At 46.5% G+C, this 24,022-nt stretch overlaps 2 protein-coding genes and 1 pseudogene across 3 annotated transcripts in view; 2 read left to right on the top strand and 1 right to left on the bottom strand.

Moving 5' to 3' along the window:
- Window positions 1–24,022, top strand: part of LOC309550230 (uncharacterized protein) — a gene marked incomplete at its 5' end in the record, with an annotated part of 1,091,635 nt that overhangs the window by 417,147 nt on the left and 650,466 nt on the right. Inside the window, 2 exons of the mRNA XM_082250641.1 lie at window positions 4,987–5,112; window positions 5,231–5,372. Of these exons, the coding sequence (XP_082106767.1) occupies window positions 4,987–5,112; window positions 5,231–5,372 (268 nt within the window). The remainder of the gene's footprint in view (window positions 1–4,986; window positions 5,113–5,230; window positions 5,373–24,022) is intronic.
- The window catches only part of LOC309548756 (uncharacterized protein), a gene marked incomplete at its 3' end in the record, with an annotated part of 240,460 nt that overhangs the window by 146,473 nt on the left and 69,965 nt on the right, over window positions 1–24,022 (bottom strand). The window lies entirely within an intron of this gene.
- On the top strand, window positions 9,924–14,043 carry LOC309548753 (annotated as a pseudogene). Its single transcript has 3 exons — window positions 9,924–10,404; window positions 12,525–12,731; window positions 13,640–14,043. The product of its transcript is annotated as an uncharacterized misc_RNA (transcript).

The raw sequence follows: 24,022 nt of genomic DNA, 5'->3' as shown, positions 1-24,022 counted from the left end.
GAACCTGCCAGGTATAAAACCCGACTGGTCCCCATGCACCAAATTAGCAATAACTTTAGACAAGCGAGTAGCCAGCACTTTAGCCAGTAATTTCAAGTCAGTGGGTAATAAAGAAATCGGTCTATAAGATTCAGGACGAGTCGGATCCTTCCCGGGCTTCAGGAGAACAACCACCACTGCCTCATACAATGAGCGCGGGAGCTCCCCCGTCTCATAAGAGGCTTGTAGGACGGTAAGTAACTCAGTCAACAGTACCCCACCAAAAGCTTTATACAACTCAATAGGTATCCCATCCGTCCCTGGCGCCTTAGAATTAGGGGATGAAGCCATAGCTTCCTGAAGTTCCTCCAACCGGATAGGAGAATCCAGCATAGCCCGATCCCGTGCAGACACCTGCGGCAGCTGGAGTTCCCCAAGGAAGGTCCGAAGGTCCTCCGGGTCATAGGACACCTTGGAGGAGTACAGATCCTCAAAAAACGACCTGAATCCCTGCAAAACGTCCGCTGTGTCAGTGACCTCCCGAGCTGCAGGAAGAACCAACCGGTGGATTATGGATGGAGGGTGCTGGGCCCTAGAAATCAGAGCAAGCATGTGACCGGTTTTCTCCCCCTCCTCAAAGTAAGCCTGAGAAGTGAAGAAACGCTTGTGGCCGCTTGCTGATGTTGTATAGAGCAAAAGAAGCGCTGCGCTTCCAACCAACGGCCCTCTGAGTCAGGCGTGGGGGAATCCAAGTAATCACGCTCGGCACGAAGTACCGCCTCACCAGCATCCCGAGCCCAGCGCCTGCTATTAGATTTAATAGTCGACACCTCCCTAATGCATAACCCACGCAGATACACTTTCATAGTGTCCCATACAATCCCAGGAGCTGCAGAGTGCCTGTTTTCAGTAAAAAAGTGTGCCAACTGGGTAGTAAATGAGGCATGATCTGGGAACAGTGGAAGCCAAAACGGGTTCAACTTGCAATGCATAGGCAATCTGCTCCCCGGAAACCTAAGATGGAGCTGAAGTGGGGAGTGATCCGACAAGCCCCTAGCTAGATAGGTAACTGCCGGAGAAAGGGTATGAGCTAGGTCCGAGCCAAAGGCTAGGTCAATACGGGACAAAGTGGAGTGGGACAAGGAGTGGCAGGAAAATCCGGCCTCAAGCGGATGTATACTGCGCCAAAGATCCACAAGACCCAGCTCCCCCATAAATCGAGCAAAGGGAGTGGGCATTCTGGATCCTCCGGGGCAGAACCTTTTATGGACATCCAGGGTCGGGTCAAGAACATTATTAAAATCACCCAACACTAACACTGGCACTCGAGGGTGTTTCCCAATAAACAGAGACAGACACTCTAGCACCTCAAATGAAAATGGAGGGGGGATATACACATTTGCTATAATACATGTAAAAGCATTCCACATTCCAACCAAAAAGATAAATCTGCCCTGAGAGTCCACCAGAGAGTCCTGAGATTCAAATTTGGTAGTAGCCGAGATTAAAATAGAGACTCCCCTAGAGTATTGGCTGTGAAAAGAATGAAACTGAATCGGAAACCGCCTAGAGCGGAGACCGCCGGCTGAGTCCGGGGTAAGGTGAGTTTCCTGCAGGCACACCAGTGCAGGACCGTGGTGCGACAGCAGGTTCATCACAGCAGTGCGCTTACTAGAGTCCCCAAGTCCCCGCACATTCCAGGAGAGCAGAGAGTCATTAATGGCTGCCATGGTAAATTAGTAATGCAGGTGAGTGGCAGGATGAGCCACCAGGGGGACGGCGGGCGGAGTCCCAGGGGGGGAACCTGTCACGGAGAAACTGTAGAGATGGCTGAGGGACACAAAAGTCAGTACAGGTAGCACAAGGTGCAGTATAGGCAGGTAGATCGCCATAGGGGATTTCACCGGAAAGAGGACCAAACCAAAAAACAAAAACCAAGGACTCACAGCAAAAAACAAGAACAAAAAAAACGTGGTGGAGTGTAGCCAGGAAAGTCACAGCCACCCTTTCCCCGCAGGGAACTGTCATCATGCCCCAGTAGGGCGAGGGGGTAGTAGAAGAGGGCCCGAACTTGCACAAACATAGAGACCCGGTTCTTCCCTTCCACGGGCTCCAGAAGGTGAGAGAACAATAGAACCATAATACTCCAATTAGTTCACGGCTCTGTGGCTCTCAACAGGGGATTAGTAGACCCAATCAGCACAAGTAGTCCCATACTTGCTTGTAGAAATGATCATTCTGCTGCAGCTCTAAGATGCCGTTCCTGGCGATCCAATCAGTTAGTGGCAGAAGTGGGATTCTCAAAGAAGTGAACCGTTCCATTCGCTACTACGCGTAGTTATGCCGTATACAGCAAAGGGATGGCACGCAGACGCTTCTTGACTTCAGTAAATCTTGCCCTCTGCTTCTGTAAAGCTGCCGAAAAGTCAGGATATATGGAGATTCTAGCACCCTGAATCTCAATGCAAGGCTGTTGCCGGGTAAGTTTCAAGATAATGTCTCTATCTTTGTAGTGAAGCAGCTTCAATAGAAACGGCCGATCAGGGCCCCCTGGTGGAGGAGCCCTAAAAGGCACCCTATGTGCCCGTTCCACAAAAATGGGGAGAGATTGTCTTTCCCAAATGTAGAAATCAACCACTGTTCAATAAATTCCACCGGCGCCTTAGCCCTCAGATTTCTCAGGGATGCCCACCAGGCGCAGATTGCTGCGGCGCAGCCGATTCTCCATATCTTCCAACCTGTTTATCGCTTCAGAGACCCCCGAGGAGTTCATGCGAACATCTTGAATCAGGGGGGGTAAATCATCCTCCACTGCACTCACCCAGCTCTCCAGGGCCGTGGTCCGCTCCCTCATCTTCTGCATGTCCTGCCTGATATGCAGCAGGCCCTCCTTCATGCTTTTAACCTCCACCGACAGTTCAGAGAGGAAAGCGCCATATGTGTGCACCGCTGTCAGAATATCTTGGATAGTGGGGGTAGCCTGAGAGACATACTCCACCGTAGATGCACTCACTGCACTCCCCAGTGGCGTACTCGCTGCGATCCCTTGAGAAGATACGCCCGGTTGTTCTGGGTGTGGAGACAGCACCACCACTGGCGGAGAGGCAGGAGTCCGGGGATTCGGTGAAGAGGCCGGTGGGGAGGAAACAGGCTTATGCTTGACAGGGTCCCGAGCAAACTTCCCCAGTTTAGCAATGGCTGTAGTTGGTTTATTGCGGCCTGCACGCTGTGGAAGCGGGCCATCCGCCATCTTGGGCCTGCTTTGCTGTGGATGCGCTGTCCTCTTTCCTCCTGGTCATGGCAGATCGGAGTAGCCGGGAGTGCGGAACGGTCACCGGAGCAATGGGAACGCAGTTGTCGAGCAGTCGGGAAAGTTCAGCGGGTGTTAGGGTCCAGTTATCAGGGTAATAGCAATCAGGATATGGACAGTTCAGCCACGCCCCCAATTTAGTCACCATTTCATGGGAACACACAGTTTTAAGGGTTGACATAATTGTGTGTGTGTGTGTGGGGGGGGGGGGGGGCTTTGTTTTTACAAGTTTATAATACAGATTTTATTGTGTGTGAAAATGTAATTTTGTTTAAAGCCCATCTCTGGGAAACAAAAAATGACCAAAACCCAAATGAGCATTTAACCCTTGTATAATAGGGGCAGCCCCACTTCAAGGGTTACATGATCATTTTGGTGTAGGGAACCAGTAAAAGCACTTTTACTTATCTGATCCTCTGATCCCTCAATACTCCCCTACACTCTGGCAGTAGACTGTCCCTCCTCCTGTCCAATCATGGGCTTTGGGCTCTGCATTGGTCTTGATGGTCTCAGAGAACCTGTGAAAAAAAAAAAAAAAACATCCCCCTAATTAACCCAATCTATATGTTCCAATTCCCACCGGGGGCAACCCACCTATAACCCCTTATATCCCCATCCTAATATTGTCCAACCAATGCAGTCCAGATAATTCTTCATTATCCGTCTACAGAGAAACCCGCATAGATCACATGACCACACCAATGAGGGTGGAGGAGGATCAGAGTCACATGACTGAGAGGTTATTAAGCCTCACTCTGGAGATCATCTACTTGCTGATCGGAGAGGTGAGGAGGATTCTGGGAGGTCACATGACATTACTCTTATCTAGTCTGATCAAAAGACCATGTTCTTATTATAGACATGTAGATGATGTCAGATGATTTATATCGGTTTATCTTTCTCCTGATCTGTAGGATTGTGTTGTAATGAAGGAGTCTACTGGAGAGCCAATCTCAGGAGGATGGAGCAGGACCCAAATCCCCACCATGGTGCCTCCACCTCGTTCTCCGATACCTGAGAGGAACAGAGAGCAGAAGATCCTGGAACTGACCACCATGATGGTCCATCTGCTGACAGGAGAGGTGAGCGGTGCTGGGAATTCTGGGACATTATCCAGTAACAGACAAGGGATGTGTCTGGATGGTGACTGTATCATTGTGTGTGTCAGGTTCCTATAAGGTGTCAGGATGTCACTGTCTATTTCTCCATGGAGGAGTGGGAGTATTTAGAAGGACACAAAGATCTCTACAAGGACGTCATGATGGAGAATCCGCCGCCCCTCACATCACCGGGTAAGAGGAGACTTTATTGTAAATAAGAGAGCAGTACAGAGGCTCCACCTAGATCCCCCATCATCTGATAAACACATAGAAACAATGTATTCAGTCAGTGTGTGTGTTTCCTACAGATGGATCCAGTAATGGGAACCCACCAGAGAGATGTCCCCGTCCTCTGTATTCCCGGGATTCCACACAGGAAGGTCACACCATCCCTCACCATCATCAGGTAGGTGAGGAACAATCACTGATAGTATCATTAGGATCTGTACATTATCTGCATTGTTACCATTGATGTCATTTTTATTATATATTCAGAGTGGAAACCTGAGAGATTCTAAAGTTGAGGTTAAAGAAGAGATAAAAGAGGAGGATGATGAGGATGGGGTGATGAAGGAGTCAGAGTTTCTAAAGGAACACAAAGATCTGTACCAGGACACCATGGTGGAGTCATCCAGCTACAGAAACCCACCAGAGAGATGTCCCCGTCCTCTGTATTCTCGGGATTCCACACAGGAAGGTCACACCATCCCTCAATGTTACAAGGTTGGTGGATTGGAGCATCTAGAACATGGACACATCCTATGTGTTTTTATATATATAATATCACAATATTAAAGCTTATATCTTCCAGATGATAGTCTCTCTCATTTTCTTGGTTTAGAGTGGAGATCCAATCGATATAGAATTTGAGGTTAAAGCAGAAGAAGAAGAGACGTATGTGAGGGATGATCAGCAGTCTATGGAGGAGGATGGAATAACGGGGACATTTATAGAGGAGGACATTCCTACAGAGATCAGCACAGGTGGGTCATTACCACTAAATACATACATGACATAAATACATGTAATCCACCACTGACTACTGAATACCAATATTATGCGTCCTGACCCCTGCACTATATACTCTATGTTGTAAATTACATACTCCTGACCCCTGCACTATATACTCTATGTTGTACATTACATACTCCTGACCCCTGCACTATATACTCTATGTTGTATATTACATACTCCTGACCCCTGCACTATATACTCTATGTTGTTCATTACATACTCCTGACCCCTGCACTATATACTCTATGTTTACATTACAGACTTCTGCTCTATCCCCTCTACCCACTGCTACAGTATCTCACAAAAGTGAGTACACCCCTCACATTTCTGTAAATATTTTATTCTATCTTTTCATGTGACAACACTGAAGAAATGACACTTTGCTACAATGTAAAGTAGTGAGTGTATAGCTTGTATAACAGTGTAAATTAGCTGTCCCCTCAAAATAACTCAACACACAGCCATTAATGTCTAAACTGTTGGCAACAAAAGTGAGTACTCAGCGTCATATCCAGAGGCGATTCAGCTGGTGCCATTCCTTCAGAGCCCCATGCCGGGACTGTCTGCTCCCGCGCGCGCGTGCTCGGGAGTGACGTCACCACGGCTCTGGCCAATCAGATGGCCGGATGCGGCGATCCCGGAAGACGGGCGACTGAACATGTCGCCCGTCATACAGGTAAGCGGGCGGCACGGCGGGGGCTCGTTCTAAGGTACTGTATTTATCAGCGTATAACACACACACTTTTTCTCCCTGAAAATAGGGGGCAAATGATATGTGCGTGTTATACACAGATATAATATTAAGGACCCATAGTACATACCGCATACCGGCATGAATGGATGTCATCGGCGCGCATTGCAGTCCCCGGCAGCCTTCCTCTGCTACACTGGAATGTGTCACATAATATAAGCAAGTGGAATTCTTCTTGAATGGCGCGGCATTACAGACCTCCTGTGCAGCCTTCCTGCTACAGGGGATACGTCACACTAGTAAATCTCGCGGCCGTCGTAACCACGGCAATGGCTCTGCATTGCTCGCAAGAGTTTCACTGAGGTAAAGGTATTTAGGGAATGGCATTTAAGGAATTTCAAGAATGTGACAAGTATGATATTGCACACAAAGATTAGACACTGCCTGACAGAGCAAAAGGGAGCAAGAGACTACTACATACTACTACATACACTAGCTGACCCCCCTCCCTGCAGTGTGCACTGATTTTAAAGGGGACCAGAGTATTAAAAGAAATCTGCAAGGGGGGAGCAAAGAAACACTGCTGATGGCTAGTGTCTGTCTCCCTACCAGGCAGTGTTTCTTTGCTCCCCCCTGGCAGACTTCTTTTGATAATCTGGTCCACTTTAAAATCAGTGCACACTGCTGCCTTTGGGGGGGGGGGGGCCGGTCAGCTAGTGTGTGTCTCTTAGCTCCCATCCCCTGACAGGCCCCCCATCAGTGTGCATGGACCTTAAGTGCCGGTTCACACTTGTGCGATGCGGGAAGGCTGCAAATATGCAGCTTGTTCACGCATCGCATCCGCACCCCTGGCAGTTCACACTGCCATATGCGATACGCAGGGGATGTCAATTAAAAGTTAACGACACCCCCAGTTGAGATCGCATATCGCAGTGCGATCTGCATGTTTGCAAAGAATCGGATCACACTAGTGCTGCGGATAAAAAAAAAGGGTCAGGTGTGTGTGTTTAGTGCGGATGCGGTGCAAATTCAGCCATACAAACTGTATGGCTGAAATTTGCACCGCACATGAGATCGAATGTACGGTAATTTTAAGAGCAGTGCGCTCCGAACTACATGCGATCTTTGTACTCGCACTAATGTGAACCGGCACTTAAGGGGACCAGAATGGCAAAAGAAATCTGCCCGGGGGGGGAAGAGAGTAATGGGCCATACACACTATAAGATTTTCTGAAGACTTTTTCCTTTAGACTTACCAAAACCAGATAATATGAGGTCAAACCTAAACACTTTCAATTTGTATGCAATCGGGCAGGCCCTTGCACTACATAGTTGAAGGTAAATCTAAAGGAAATCTAACAACAAAAGTTGTATAGTTTGTATCCAGCCTTAAGGACCATACACACGTGCAGATTTCTCTGTAGACTTTTGTCTGTAGACTTACCAAAACCATATAATATGAGGTCAAACCTAAACCCTTTCAATTTGTGTGCAATCTGGCAGGCCCTTGCACTACATAGAAAAGGTGAATATGAATGAAATATAACCACAAAAGTTGGATAGTGTGTATCCAGCTTAACCACTTTACCACTAGAGCATTTTGCCGTCTTACGTCTGGGCCACTTTTTGCGATTCGGCACTGTGCGACTTTAACTGACAATTGCGTGGTCGTGCGACGCTGTACCCAAACGAAATTTATGTCCTTTTCTGCCCACAAACAGAGATTTCTTTTGGTGGTATTTGATCACCTGTGCGATTTTTACTTTTTGCGCTATAAACAAAAAAAGAGCGTTTATTTTGAAAAAATAACAATATTTTTAACATTTTTTTTATATGAAATTCCCCCCCAAAAAAGATGTAAAACCAATTTTTTTTACATTTTTGGCCAATTTGTTTTCTGCTACATATGTTTGGTAAAAAAAATCGCAATAAGCGTATTTTGATTGGTTTGCGCAAAAGTTATTGCGTTTACTAACAAAGGGAAAGATTTTTGTCATTTTTGGTGTTTTTTTTTTTTTAACGAGTAATGGCGGCGATCTGTGATTTTTTTTTTTTTTTGCGGGACTGCGACATTTCGGCGGACAGATCTGACACTTGACTGACATTTTTGACACTTTTGGGGGTACCAGTGACATTACTGCAGTAATCAGTGCTATAAATATGCACTGTTACTGTAAAAATGACACTGGCAGGGAAGGGGTTAATTTTATTGGAGAGGGAGGGGTTAATGTATGCCTGGTGCTTACTGACGTGTGTGGGGGGAGGTGACTGTGTGAGCCAGGGACAGATCGGATGTCCAGCTATGCTGAACACTCCGATCTGTCACTCCCTGTCACTGAGGAGATCCGCCCGCTCTGTTTACACAGGCGGGCGGATCTCCAAACTCGATTCCCCGACGATCGGGGCAGAGCAGCAGCGATCGCCGCCGCTCCTCCCCTGGCCCGACTCCCGCAGTGAATGAAAACAGCGGGAGCGCCGCCTACAGGGGAGGAGTCTAGCGACGTAGGTCTACGTCGCTAGACGATAACGAGCCACTGTGCCGCAGTAGCAGCACAGTGGCTAGTGGGAAAGTGGTTAAAGAAACACTACCTGACAGGGGGGTGGGAGCTAAGAGACACACAGGACCCCATCCCTGTCTTTTTACCCCACTTCCCCTTTCAGGCGATAGGCGTGTTTGGATTGAGCTCGCCAGGAAGCCGACACTGCACCCTGTCAATCATAGGTAGCGTGTGTATGTGAAGCTGACGTTTGGGAAATGCCTCACTACCTATGATTGGCTTCCTGGGGGGGCTCAATCTGAATACGTCCGAGCCCATCCTTAATCTTACCATACCATACAAACACATGCTAACACAGCCATCCTACAACACACGCTGCACACAGCCATCCTACAACACACAGATATAACAAGAGTACCGGTAAATTTACACACCCCTGATACTACCTTACTCTTTTTTTAAATTTAAACTTAGGTAAAAAAGTATACCACTGCAGTGTGACTCATCCTGACATTCCGACGCTGAATTCATTACCGTCCTTACGGTATTTCCCTACTACGGTATCCCTAATGGAATCAAAGGGAAAGCGTGCAGCATATACAGCTGCTTTCAAGTTAAAGGTTGTGGAATATGCCAAGCAACATGGAAATAGGGCTGCAGCAAGGCATTTTGGAGAGCCACCAACAGAATGCACAATACGAGAGTGGCGAAAAATGGAAGAAAAACTCAAGACATTATCAAAAACAAAATGCAATTTTCGCAGCGGTATTGCTAAATGGCCAAAATTAGAAGAACGGGTGAAGGAATTTGTACTTAATCATAGAAAAGCGGGCATTGCATTATCAACAAAAATGATCATCATTCAAGCAGTGAAAATCAGCAAAGAGTTGCAAATACAAGATTTCCAAGGGACGGCATCATGGTGCCAAAGATTTATGAAGAGGCATGAGCTTCGGATATGAACAAGAACCAGGATTGCCCAGCGTATGCCAGAAGATTATGAAGAGAAGATAATACATTTTCATAAATTTATTATCAAACAAAGGAAGAGACAAAATTTTGAAATTGGTCAAATCGGCAACATGGACGAAGTTCCGCTCACTTTTCATGTTCCTTGAAATAAAACTGTTGAAGCAAAAGGTGCCAAGACAGTAACAAATAAAACTTCAGGGCATGAAAATAATTGTTATACTGTGGTCCTTGCTGTGACTGCAGACGGAAACAAGCTGCCACCATTGGTCATTGTTAAAAGGAAAACTTTTCCTAAGGAGAAGATTCCAAGTGGCATACAGGTGCATGTTCATCCCAAAGGTTGGATGGACGAAGAAGGCATGAGGCTTTGGATCAGAAATGTGTGGGAGAAGCGCCCCGGTGCTTTGTTAAAGAAGCCATCCTTGTTAGTACTGGACTCATTCAGATCTCATCTTACAGAACCAACAAAGAAAGAATTTCAAATGTGCAAAACACAAGTAGCAGTCATTCCAGGAGGACTTCCATCACAATTGCAGCCATTGGATGTTTCCATTAACAAGCCCTTCAAAGCCTTCATGCGTGAAGAATGGAATAAATACATGTGTGATGAAAGTTCTGGGAGAATGAAAAGACCTGGCATTTCCAAAGTGTGTCAGTGGATAAAGACTTGGTGGGACGCAGTTAAAGAAGATATTATTATCAAATCTTTTAAGAAATGTGGCATAAGCAATGCTTTGGATGGTGAAGAAGAGGAGCTGATTTATGAAGACAGTAGCAGTGAAAGCAGCAGTGTTCAGTTCCAAGATATTGACGATAGCAGTGAAGATGAAGAGTTTCTTGGTTTCCCAGATAGCAGCGATTTCTGAGTAAACTTTTGTAAAAACATATAATATCCAAGTTTCTTTGTTAAAACAGTTGCTTTTACGTTATTTACCTTTATAAGTGTTAATAATAATAAAAAAAAAGTTCTGAGTTACCCTTATTTTGCTTCAAAGTTCTTTATTTGAAATGTAAGTTTTTTTTTTTCCTGAAATTTCCTTCTTAAAATGAGGTGCGTGTTATACACCGATAAATATGGTAAATATTTCATAATGAGCTAGTATGCGATACATACTAGCTCATTATGTGTTTCTCTTTCAGGTTGTAAAAAAAAAAATAAAAATGTTAAACGAGTTTACAACCTCTTTAAAATTCAAAAATATGAAATCTATTAAACAGTGTCAGGAAACGAATAAATAGTAATGTGATCGTCCAATAAGAGGATAGAAATGTGTGTCATGTGACACGTGTCATCAGTCAGGGCCAATATAAATGATAAAGTGCGAGTGCAGAAATTGCAGATGAGAAAGGTGCGGGTGGTCACTTCCACTCACCTTACCATCTGACTCCTGTGTTACCAGCGAGTCCCACAGATCCCTTCCCCCTCTAGGGACATCGCTCACTCCTCTCCTCCTTCCTCTTCCTCCACGGTATATATGGGGGGGGTAGAAAATAACACCCCCTCTAGTGCTCTCCATCTATCTGCTTTATTCAACATTAAAATTCAAGATGATAGAATTACAAAGCCGAGACTTGACAATGTGATCCTTCACTCAGATACCCCTTCCCTGGGATGGCCGAGATAGGACTTCTCTGCGCAGGCTCCGCCCATATCTTCTATCCCCCCCCATATATACCGTGGAGGAAGAGGAAGGAGGAGAGGAGGGAAATTATTTCCCACTTATTGGCTACAGATTTGGGGGCAGAAATTTATTTTTGATTTTTTTGGCGCTGCATTTTATTTGATTTTTTATTTGTTTTTGTGTTTAGTGAAATAAACTTTCTGAATGTAAGCTGCCATTGGCTGAATGTTTCTGTGAATATTTATACACCATTCTTTACACTACATGATTATACCGATTTATTATTTATTTTGTATCACATTTTATATCTGATGATCTGATTGGAGGACAGACTTTTACATGGTGATAATAATGTGATAACTTCCTCCAACTTTGGAACCTTAAACAACAGAAAGTAATAATGAGGGAGGAGTCAGTAACCCAATGATGGTGGTCTTCAGGATCAGTCCAGTCTTCATCTTGGTTGTTCTCCCCCCATCTTCACTCTCTGACCTCTGGTGGGGCTCAGCCCCGCTGTTTTTCATGACTAAATCATGGACTAAATAAGGAAGTGCGGGACTTCTTGTGTTGAGAAGATTTTCAATGAGTGATAGAGGGGGAGGGGACACTCATCCTATAATCCCCTCATCACCATCACTCCTATAAAAGACAGTTCTCGTTGTTTCCTCCCTCTCTGACTAAGATCCATGAATGAGGAAATGAACTGGTAGGAGATCAGAGGACCCATTTACTAGTTACCTTGAGGGTGGAATTGTAAGATCCTCAGAGACAAAGCTGCCTGATGTGGGCGGAGTCCTGGTTTAGGGGAACCAATCTGCTGATGTCTAGTAATAATCTTTGTATTTCTATTTTAGTAGATGGACGGGAGATGAGGAAAACCTCAGAGGATTGTCTCATTTTGTCTCCAGACTGTAAAGTAGAAGATGAGGACATCACACAGTATAGTCCAGGAGAAAACCCGGCTACCTCAAATGTCCATCCGGCACCACACAGTGTAGATGGACCATAGTATACCTCTTATCCTGAGGAACCTCAGACTGTGAGGGACGGTGCCGGACCATCGTATTCCTCTTATCCTGAGGAACCTCAGACTGTGAGGGACAGTGCCGGACCATCATATTCCTCTCATCCTGAGGAACCTCAGACTGTGAGGGAGAGTGCCGGACCATCGTATTCCTCTTATCCCGAGGAAACCTCCGACTGTGAGGGACAGTGCTGGACCATCGTATTCCTCTTATCCTGAGGAACCTCAGACTGTGAGGGACAGTGCCGGACCATCGTATTCCTCTTATCCTGAGGAACCTCAGACTGTGAGGGAAAGTGTCGTCCTTCCACCAGATAAGAGGTTCTCCTGTACTGAGTGTGGGAAGTGTTTCAGCTTTAAATCCAAACTTAATGTGCATAAAAGATCTCACACTGGTGAGAAGCCGTATTCCTGTCCTGAGTGTGGGAAATGTTTTTCAGAGAAGTCCACTCCTTCCAAACATCAGAGATTGCACACTGGTGAGAAGCCGTATTCCTGTCCTGAGTGCGGGAAATGTTTTTGTAACGTTCATGCGTTTTTTGTTAGTGAATGGATTTGCAGCTGCAGAATTGTTACACTCAGTAGTCGTGTAGAGATTCTGTTGAACAACATATCCAACTCTCAGGACTTCATCATCGTGCACAGCCTGTTTATGCAATATACACACACTCAATATGATGTTCCTGGAGTGATAGAAGATATGATAGTATAGGTGAGAGACAGGCGATAGTATGGTGAGCACTCAGTAATAGTATTCAGTAGAGTGGTAGGTGATGGTAGTATGCAGATAGGTTCTAGTAAACATGTATAATATAGATGGTAGAGGACAGCAGATGAGGTATACAAGATAGAGTAACCTAGTGCAAGGATAGTTGATGATAGTCCCAAGAGCTAACAATCTATGCAGATGACAGGAATAGCTTAGATAGAGATAGTCCTTGTATATGCAGATGACAGGAATAGCTTAGATAGAGATAGTCCTTGTATATGCAGATGACAGGAATAGCTTAGATAGAGATAGTCCTTGTATATGCAGCAGATGATAGTGGAAGTATAGGTTTAGTAAGGAATCCCCTGCGGGGTACTTATCACTAGATAGTTAGCAGTAGCAAGGTCCAGTAGTAAGGAGTGATCCGGTAACGAGATACGGGATCGGCAGCGGGGTTCCGGTTCAGTTCAGGCAAAGGGTATAGCCAGCAGCTCTGGCATCACAAGAACAGGTAAGGTGAACATCAAGGCACATTGAACGAACACATGTGAGTGAAAGCTGGTGGTTTAAATAGCTGTTCAGTCCGGCGCCTCATGATGATGTCAGCACTCTTAAAGGGAAACACACCTATATGCACTCCATCTACCTAGGTAGATGGAATGCACCCGGAAATGATGTGATAGGAGGCACTGAGAGTGCCAGGATCTTACAGTTTTTCAGAGAAGTCCAATCTTTCCAAACATCAGAGATTGCACACTGGTGAGAAGCCATATTCCTGTCCTGAGTGTGGGAAATGTTTTTCAGAGAAGTCCACTCTTTCCAGTCATCAGAGATTTCACACTGGTGAGAAACCATATTCCTGTCCTGAGTGCGGGAAATCTTTTTCAGAGAGGTACACTCTTTCCAGACATCAGAGATTGCACACTGGTGAGAAGCCGTATTCCTGTCCTGAGTGTGGGAAATGTTTTTCAGTGAAGTCCCATCTTTACAGACATCAGAGATTTCATAGGGGGGAAAAGCCATATTCCTGTTATGAGTGTGGGAAATGTTTTTCACAGAAGAACCATCTTTCCAGACATCAGAGATCTCACACGGTGGGGAATCCACTTTCCTGTCCTGAGTGAGGGAATTGTTCCTCACTGAAGTCCTGTCTTCCTGTACATCAGGGATCCCACACAACCCTGGAAGTGTATTCATGCCTTGAGTGCGGGAAATGTCTTCTACAGTATATGAATGTTGGTGGACATGTGGGGAAGAAGCACACCCTGATATACACCTCAGATATACTCCATGGCTGATCTTCATCATGTAAGAAACACTTCATAAGGAGATCAGAGATCACCAAAGACATGGATGAAGTGTTGGCCATTGATAGCGGGAGAAAAATAAAAATGGAGTCCTTACCTTTCATTGGCTGAGTACATTTTGTGCGGGAAGATTTTACAAACACTTACAGATCTGGTTGTTATAAATGTGTTGATGAAATGTGACCCGCATTCCCCCAGTCATGCTGAATTGGGATTTCCTATAATGGTCAGTTCCATCTAGTGGCCATAATGTGCTTTCCTGACAGATGTCCATGGCTTCATACGTTTGGATAGCCCCGCCCTCGTTCCTCCCCCATAAGACCCCACCCCCATAAATTTTCAGGATAAGCCAATGGCTGCGTTCCTTTTTTGTCCTCCTCACTTATTGGACCATTTTTGTATGAAGTTTTCCTACCTATTGGAAGTATTGGTTGGCGGGTCTGGTGCTGGGCAGCTGTGCGGGATGTCAGGAGCTTCCTTTGGTATCCAGAAGTCTTCCAGGATGTCCCGAATGGTCATTGAGTCCCCAGCTATCAGCCGGGTGGTGTTATGGCATACATATGTAGAGGATCCATGCCTGGAGAGTGGGCCCTGCCATCGGCGGCCATTTGCATTGGCTGGGATCCCAGCTGTTAGCGGGTGGCCATTAAGTGTTAGACACGTGAAATTCGTTTCGCTGCGAATACAATTTCCGAAAAATTTTTGGTTATTCCTAGATTCGGATGTATCCAAATCTCCAAATGAAATTGTAATGAATTTAGTTGAAATCTGTTAAAATTTGTTTAGTTTTTTCCATTTTCTAATAAATTCCAACTGTTCAGAACGATTCGAATTCGGATCAGTCAAAAAAAAACGATCGACCGATGCAAATTCTGTGTGAAGAAATAGCTGGTTGTTAAGCAAGCCGGGAAACCGGCCGCCCACATCCTTACGATCCATGACTCATCAGCTGTCAGCGGGCTTCGCCACTGACAGATGAATGGAAAGAAAAGAATGCCGACATTGCCTGGCAATAGAACAAAACGTCGTGCTCCCCTCCCCCTTTCCATACCAGACCCTTCGGTTAGGGATAGACTGATATGGTTTTTTCAGGACCAATACTGATATTTTGGTCACAACGTATCGGTATCGGCCAATATTTTGGACATTTAAAGTTTTGAAAAATGAAGACAATTTTTGACACAAATCTGGTACTGAACATGTTAATATTTGTATAATGCTTAATGGCTGGCTGGCACCCTGTAGTGGATGGATGGCTGGCTGGCACCCTGTGGTTGATGACTGACTGGTACCCTGTGGTGGGTGGCTGCCTGGCACCCTGTGGTGGGTGGTTGGCTGGTACAGGGCCTGTGGGTGGCTGGCTGGCTGGCACCCTGAGGTGGGTGGGTGGCTGGTACAGGGCCTGTGGCTGGCTGGTACAGGGCCTGTGGGTGGCTGGCTGGCACCCTGTGGTGGGTGGCTGGTACAGGGCCTGTTAGTGGTTGGCTGTCTGGCACCCTGTGGTGGGTCAGTGGCTGTTTGGCACCCTGTGGTGAGTCGTGGCTGGCTGGCATCCTGTGGTGGATGGCTGGCTGGCACAGGGGCTGTGGGTGGCTGGCTTGAAGAGAGCTGCCCCAAAGCAGCACCCCCCCCCCCCCATATTGAGGGCATGTGGCCTGGTATTGGTTAGGAGGGGGGCACTTGTTGTCCCCCCTTTCCTGACCTGCCGAATTGCATGCTCAGGTAAAGGTCTGGTATGGATTTTGGGGGGACCCCCACGCCATTTATTTTAAACATTTTTCTATTGTTGGGCAATGCCGGCATTCTTTTCTTTCCATTCATCTGTCAGTGGGGAAGCCTGCTGACAGCTGATGAGTCATGGTTGGTAAGGATGTGGATGGCCGGCTTCCCAGCCCCCTGCTTAACAACCCGCTTTTCTTCACACAGAATTCGAATCAGTCGATCGTTTCTTGACCGATCAGAATTCCAATCGTTCTCAAAGCGTGAAATGAAATGAATTCTAGAAAGCGAAATAAAATAAGTAAACAGATTTATCTGAAATAAAACAAATGTTTCCATTCTGCACATGTCTATGATGTTCAGCTTAAATATTAATTAATATGGTAATTGATGTTGTATGTTTAAATAGAGAGAAAGCAGTATGGCGGGTTTGCTGTGACTAAATGCTTGTGGTGTGAAACGCGTTGACAGTCTCATCTCTCCTGCCATGTTGTCACTTCTGGATATATTCTAATAAAGGAGTATTTTGTTGGAGCATGGTTGTCCATTCAAGTTTCTTTTGATGCCTCAATGACCAGCTGGACTTGCACTGATTGTGTGAGCAGAATAATGTGCACCAACCTAGAATGGGATATATTTGCGGGTTATCTTCACTGGTTTATTATTTTCCTCTTTATTATTTTATCTTCTGATTCTTCAATCAGCCCTCGCTGTCTTCTACTCTCTACACAGAAGCAGTGTACCCGGATCGGTGCAACCTTGGGAGCTGTACTCAGACCCCCACGCTCTGGAAATGCCCTGTAATTTTGTTTCAGGCATTGGATCCAGCATGAGGCGCTCCCTATGACACTTGGTGCAATGTGTTGAGTTAGCCAGAGGGTGCTATACAGGTCCAGGGTTGTAGTTCATCACTATGGAACCTCATAACTATGGAACCCAGTCCCTGAGGACCTCTTCGGGGGCATGCCCACCATTTTGAGTAAAGCATGGACCTTATATACTAGGGCTGGGGAATATAATCGAAAGATCGATGCATTGCGATTCGACCCTTCGCGATTCTGCATCGATGCGGGCTGCCGGCATAATCGATTATACGAGGTGACGTCATCAGCCGCGGCCACGCCCTATCGCGCAAGGGGAAAAAAAATCACAAGATCGCAGGATCGGCAGCTGATTGGAGGGTTAGTGGCGGGAACTTAATAAAAAGGCTCCGCCCCTCCCCTTCCGCCTCTTTGACCCGGGCCGAGGCGCAGCAAGACATCCCCCGCGTGTATCGGCGTCCCACCTGCGGCCTAGAAGCCAGCCAGCCAGCCATCCAAGCCAGAAGCCGCCAGTCCAGTGAGTCCACAGTCCACACACAGGAGTGAGGAGCCCCAAGTGCGTCCCCATCGCAGCCAGCCAGCGCCGCCAGCCTCACCTCACCGTAGCCGCTGACAGGCCCTGGAGGCCCAGCCGCCACGCCACTGCCAGTGACGCCAGCCGCCCGCCACAGAGCCCAGAGAGCAGCACAGCACCTGTCCTCCTCTGCAATGCAGTGCACAACAACCCACACAGTCACACAGCAGGTATGTCCGAACAAATAATTGTGTTATCATTCATGGGGGTCCCGTCTGTATGGGGGATGTCTGTGATGGGGGGGGCTGGGACAGGGGATGGTCGGTCGGGGCCCGGGGGTACTGTTCTGCTGTGGCAGTCTGGCAGCCAGGGGGGTCAGTCAGTGGGGGCCTGGGGGTCTCTGTCAGTGTCAGTCAGCTATGGGGGTCTGGGCAAGGGGGGGGGACTCACTCAGTGCTTGTCAGTGCTGTGGGGGATTGGGGAAGGTGTGGGGGACATCCAGGTCTCTGTCAGTGTGGGGGTCTGGGCAAGGGGGGGGGACTCACTCACTCTCAGTGTTTGTCAGTGCTGTGGGGGATTGGGGAAGGTGTGGGACATCCACCCAGGTCTCAGTGTGTCAGGCTGCAGTCAGCTCAGCTGTGGGGGGAAGGGGGTCTCTGTCAGTGTCACTGTCACTGTCACAGGCAGCTGTGGGGTAAGGGGGGGGGCCCCGGGGGTTTTGGCTCAGTGCATGCAAGGAAGGAAGGGAGACAGACAGACAGTCATATTTTATGAAAGATGTTGCTTGGTTGATTTGTTGCGGCTTAGTTTACAAGTTTTTTTTTTTTTATTTTTTTTTTAAACACTGACAGAGTTTGGCAACTTACGTCATCCGTCTCCGTCACATACGTGGTAGTATGGTGGTAAATAATATGGCAGAAGGAGAAAAAGATCGAGAGATAAAAAATGCACCTAGCATTTTAAGAGCAAACATCTGGGCACATTTCGGATTTTACGAACACACAGGGAAGCGTGAGTTGGACAAGACACACGCCGTATGTAAAGCCTGTCACACAAAAATTAAATACCTAGGGAATACTACGAACTTGAGAAACCATGTTAGCCGTTTTCACTCTGAGTTAGTAACACCTGTCGCCACCAGCAGTGCCACCACTGCCAAGGAAAGACTGCTATACCCAGATCAGCCAAGAATTGATGCCATACTGTCAACTTATCCGCCCAACTCAGAAAAAGGGAAGAAACTAACCAAAGCTGTGGCAGCTTTCATCGCCAAGGACCTACGGCCTTACTCAGTTGTGGACAACGCCGGGTTTCGCTACCTTGTGAAGACGCTAGAGCCACGTTATAAGATCCCATCACGCAGTCACTTTACAGAAAACGTTATACCTGCACTCTACTACGACACCAAAGCTCAGGTACTTGCGTCAATGAACCAAGCCAGTCGAGTCCCAATAACATGTGATTCATGGACGTCAGTCACAACGGAGTCCTATGTTACAATAACAGCACATTACGTTACTAAGGACTGGCAGGTCTTGTCACATGTGTTGCAAACAAGAGCCATTTATGAGTCTCACACAGGTGCTCATCTGGCAGAGCTACTGTCTCATGTTGTGGAAGAATGGCAGCTGTCTGATAAATCTGTAGTGCTTGTGACCGACAACGCGGCGAACATGATAGTTGCAGCTCAAGTTGGTAAATTTCCTCATGTTAAATGTTTTGCCCATACACTCAATCTTGCATGTCAGCGGGCACTGAAAGGGGCCACGCTCTCCAGGCTTCTTGCCAGAGTGCGACGAATATCCACATTCTTCCATCGCAGCAGTAGAGCAAGCCACTGTCTAAAAGAGAAACAGAAATGTCTGGGCCTGAAGAATCATAAGCTAATAACTGATGTGCCAACAAGATGGAACAGCGCATATGACATGGTCGAGAGGTTCTTAGAACAACAACCTGCAGTTTGTGCCACCTTGCTGTCTCCAGAAGTCAGAAAAGGAGAGTCTGATCTCTGCACTCTCAATGAAACAGATGTGTCAAATGCAGAGGACGCTGTGAGTGCATTAAAGCCAATGAAGGATGCAACCTTGCTGATGTCAGAAGAGCGCAACCCAACAGTGTCTCTCATTGCCCCTCTAAATGCACAACTGCTCCAGAGCATGACAGACACCATGGGAGACACAGCCATGACCCATGAGATCAAGAATGCAATCAAAACAGATCTCCTGAAGAGGTACAGCAGCGAGGCAGAGAAGAAGATCCTTCATACAGCCTCTGCTCTGGATCCTTGCTTTAAAGGACTGCCTTTTATTCTCACAGAGGAGGAGAGATCGGAGATATACAAAGGAGTGACTGAGGAGGCTGCATCTTTGGAGGTAATTAGAATTTCATCACGTTTCCTGCCAGACAGCTAGAAGCTCAGCTACATTGTGTTGTGTAATAACATGCCCTGATTCACTGATGCAGTGTGGGAAGTGGAACTGTATGGTATGGATTACTGTGCAGTTTCCCACACCTCATCAATGAATCACACTCTTAGTCAGTTCAGCTCTTCTTATAATATTATCTTTTGTTCAAACACACAGATTACATCTAATAGAAGGACAAATGTGGATGAAGTTCCTAGGGAAAAAGCAACTGTGGAAGAAGAAACAACACCCATTGAGGACAGCCATTCTGCTCCCAAAAAAAAGGCCACAACATCGCTGCTCATGACTTTGCTGGGGCAGTCTTTCACTGATGGTGCAATAGAACCTAAGACCCCCTATGCCAAGGCAGAAGACGAAATGGAAAAATATTGTAAAGCCCCACCTCTGCCTCTCACTGATGACCCTTTAAAATGGTGGCGTGAGCATGAGGTCATATTCCCCCTCCTCTCTCAGCTGTCAAAGCAATACTTGTGTATCCCAGGTACAAGTGTATCTGCAGAGCGGGTTTTCTCTACTGCAGGAGATGTTATAACAGCGAAAAGAAGCAGTCTTAAACCTGAGCATGTGGATCATCTAGTGTTCTTACAGAAAAACCTACATGTTCCCAAATGCTAAGCACTGAAATAATTACTAATTCGTGTTTTTAATGAATTAGTAATTACTAATTCAGTCTGCCGCCAGTCACCAGTCAGTCACATCACCAGTCTTGTTTTATAGCTTTATAGCACTGATGGTTTGTTTTTGAAGATTGTCCTGTCCAATGTGTCCATTTCCAATCCATAATCCGTTCCGTTGCTTCACACTAAAAGTGTCTAGGCAAGTACTAGGGGTTCATTTAACCCTCAACCAAATAAATAATATTAAAGTGTATTTTCCTCTAGACAAGACAACTGACTGACACCAAGCCAGCCACGGTGCAGCATTATAGGAAGGAAAATCATTGAGAGAAATAACTTGTACATTTGAAGCTTAACCTCGAGTAAATCTTATCTTATTGGATCACAAACACCAATTGTGGATTCTTGTGTAATATACTATATTTGTGAGTTTGTGAATGTGACCCCCATAGGATTTCCTCAAGGTTAAGCTTCAGTTTACAATTAATTCTCTCAAGGATTTTCCTTCCTCTAATGGTGGCTTGTTGGTTAGCTTGGCTTCAGTTACAGATGTAATCGACATGGTAGAGTGCTGCTCAGTGCAGTGCAGGTAAAGTTTTCTTTCTGTAATGTGACTGACTGACTGTCGTGACAACTCAAGAGCTTATAACGCAGCTCTAGCATTAACTCAACACACACACACACATAGTGTGTGTGTGTTGAGTTGATGCTGAGGCTGCGTATAAGCTTTTGAGTGGTCACGAGTCACGACACACACACACACACTGTGTTTAGTTGACTGGCAATGGCAAGGGCAAACACAATCGCAGTGAACCTGGAACATTTTATATTTTTTACAGCTTTTCTGGCACTGGAGAGATGGAGAATGGCTTGTTTTCAAAAATGGTCCATTCACATAAGTGAATTGATAATTATTTAAGTTTAAGCTTATATTTGTATAACTCCCCTCTAGCAGCCATCAACTCACTTCACTTGAGTTGACTGGCAGTTGCAGGGGGAAACAAACATCAAGGTGAACATGGAAGTTATGCAGCAGTGCACTATTGCCAGGTTCACCTTTGATATTTGCTACTAGTCAGGAAGTGCTCTGTTTTGTAGAGGACAGGTTATGGCACACACCTGGAAATTATTGCAATGCATGTCTGTCTGCTGGTCTGTTGTACTCTGTAGCAATAGCAAGTGTAGGGGGTTCCCTCAACCAAACAAATACTAAAGGTAAAAGTGTATCTAGACAACTGAAGGCAAGCCAGGTAGCCACGGTACAGGAAAGGACATCCTTGAAAGATTAAATCAATCATACATTGAAGCGTAAAACCTTGATTAAATCTTTACTGGATCACAAATACACACAAACCTGACCTAACCTATATGCCTTGAGTTGTACCAGTGTGCCAATGCCAAACCTTTCTTTAGTTCTCATGATTCTGATGCAGACAATCGTGTTGTGTGTTTTTTTGTGATCCCATGAAGATTTACTCAAGGTTTAAGCTTTAGTTGATGATTTACTCTGTCAAGGGTTTTCCTTCCTCTAATGGTGGCTTTGGCTTGGCTTCAGTTGGGTTTAATCGTGGTAGAGACAGAGACTGTCTGCAGGACAGGTAACGTTTTCTGTAAAGTAAGTGACATAAAAGTGACATAAGTGAATTGATAAGCTTAAAGCTTATATTTGTAACTCCCCTCTAGCAGCCAATCCATCAACTCATTTGAGTTGACTGGCAGTTGCAGAGGGAAACAAACATCACGGTGAACATGGAAGTTATGCAGCAGTGCACTATTGCCAGGTTCACCCTTGATGTTTGCTACTAGTCAGGAAGTGCTCTGTTTTTTGTAGAGGACAGGTTATGGCACACCTGGAATTTATTGCAATGCATATTCACATAAAAGGATTTATATATAATGTTTTGTGGGAATTTATGATGACCATTTTCACAAGAATATTAGCTTGGCTGGCTGGCTTCTTCTATCTTTTCTTTAAAGTACATCTATAGGCAAAACTTTATCCAAAATCAAAAAAGTTTTGCCTTTAGTTGTACTTTAAATGGTGGTAGACCTGGCTTATATTAATATTTTCTTTTATGAAGCAGTAAACTGCACTACTACAGTTTTTTTTACTAATTTTACTGTTACTTCTAGTAAAATACTAGTGTTGTTGTCTGTCTCTGCTATGCTGTTTGCATTTTCAGACCTTCCTATATGTTTGCAGTGCAAGTGCACTAAAGTATGCAGGGCTTGCAGGCCATGACAGGGTCCAGGAAAGTGTCCTTTTAAGCAAATGAAAATAAAAAGGATTCTTTTATTTGTGACTGCTTGATTGTTTGTTTTTTTGTATAAAGTTTTGAAAACCATTGGGCAGTGGGCTGGACATGGGCATTGGGCAGTAATCGTGATGCATCGCGGAATCGAATCGTATCGAATCGCGACCCTAATAATCGTAATCACATCGAATCGTGAGGTAAGTGAAGATGCGCAGCCCTAATACAGGGGGCACACTGACCGCCAGCATACAGGGGGCACACTGACCGCCAGCATACAGGGGGCACACTGACCGCCAGCATACAGGGGCACACTGACCGCCAGCATACAGGGGGCACACTGACCGCCAGCATACAGTACCGCCAGCATACAGGGGGCACACTGACCTCCAGCATACAGGGGCATACTGAGCACCAGCATACAGGGGGCACACTGACTGCCAGCATACTGGGGGAACACTGACCACCAGCATACAGGAGGAACACTGACTGCCAGCATACAGGGGGTACACTGACCACTAGCATACAGGGGGCACACTGACCTCCAGCATACAGTGGGCACACTGACCTCCAGCATACAGGGGGAACACTGACGTCCAGCATACTGGTGGAACACTGACCGCCAGCATACAGGGGGCACACTGACCTCCAGCATACAGGGGGTACACTGACCACCAGCATACAGGGGGAACACTGACCTCAAGCCTACAGGGGGAACACTGACCTCCAGCATACAGGGGGGGACACTGACCTCCAGCATACAGGGGGCACACTGATCGCTAGCATACAGGAGGAACACAAGACCTCCAGGATACAGGGGGCACACTGACTACCAGCATACAGGGGTACACTGACCTCCAGCATACAGGGAGAACACTGACCGCCAGCATACAGGGGGAACACTGACTGCCAGCATACAGGGGGTACACTGACCGCCAGCATACAGGGGGTACACTGACCGCCAGCATACAGGGGGTACACTGACCGCCAGCATACAGGGGGTACATTGACCGCCAGCATATGGGGGGTACACTGACCTCCAGCATGCGGGGGGCACACTGACTGCCAGCATACAGGGGGTACACTGACCTCCAGCATACAGGGGGCACATTGACCGCCAGCATACAGGGGAACACTGACAGCCAGCATACAGGGGGTACACTGACCGCCAGCATACAGGGGGTACATTGATCGCCAGCATACAGGGGTACACTGACCTCCAGCATACAGGGGGCACACTGATCTCCAGCATACAGGGGGGACACTGACTGCCAGCATACAGGGGGAACACTGACTGTGAGCATACAGGGGGCACACAGACCGACAGCATACAGGGGGAACACAAGACCTCCAGCATACAGGGGGAACACTGACCTCCAGCATACAGGGGGAGCACTGACCTCCAGCATACAGGGGGCGCACTGACCTCCAGCATACAGAGGGCATA

This window comes from Pelophylax lessonae (assembly GCF_965119305.1).
Source record: "Pelophylax lessonae genome assembly, chromosome: 3".
Taxonomy (NCBI): domain Eukaryota; kingdom Metazoa; phylum Chordata; class Amphibia; order Anura; family Ranidae; genus Pelophylax; species Pelophylax lessonae.
Note: the sequence above shows the minus strand (reverse complement) of the source record. Positions and strands in the feature narration are given on the sequence as shown.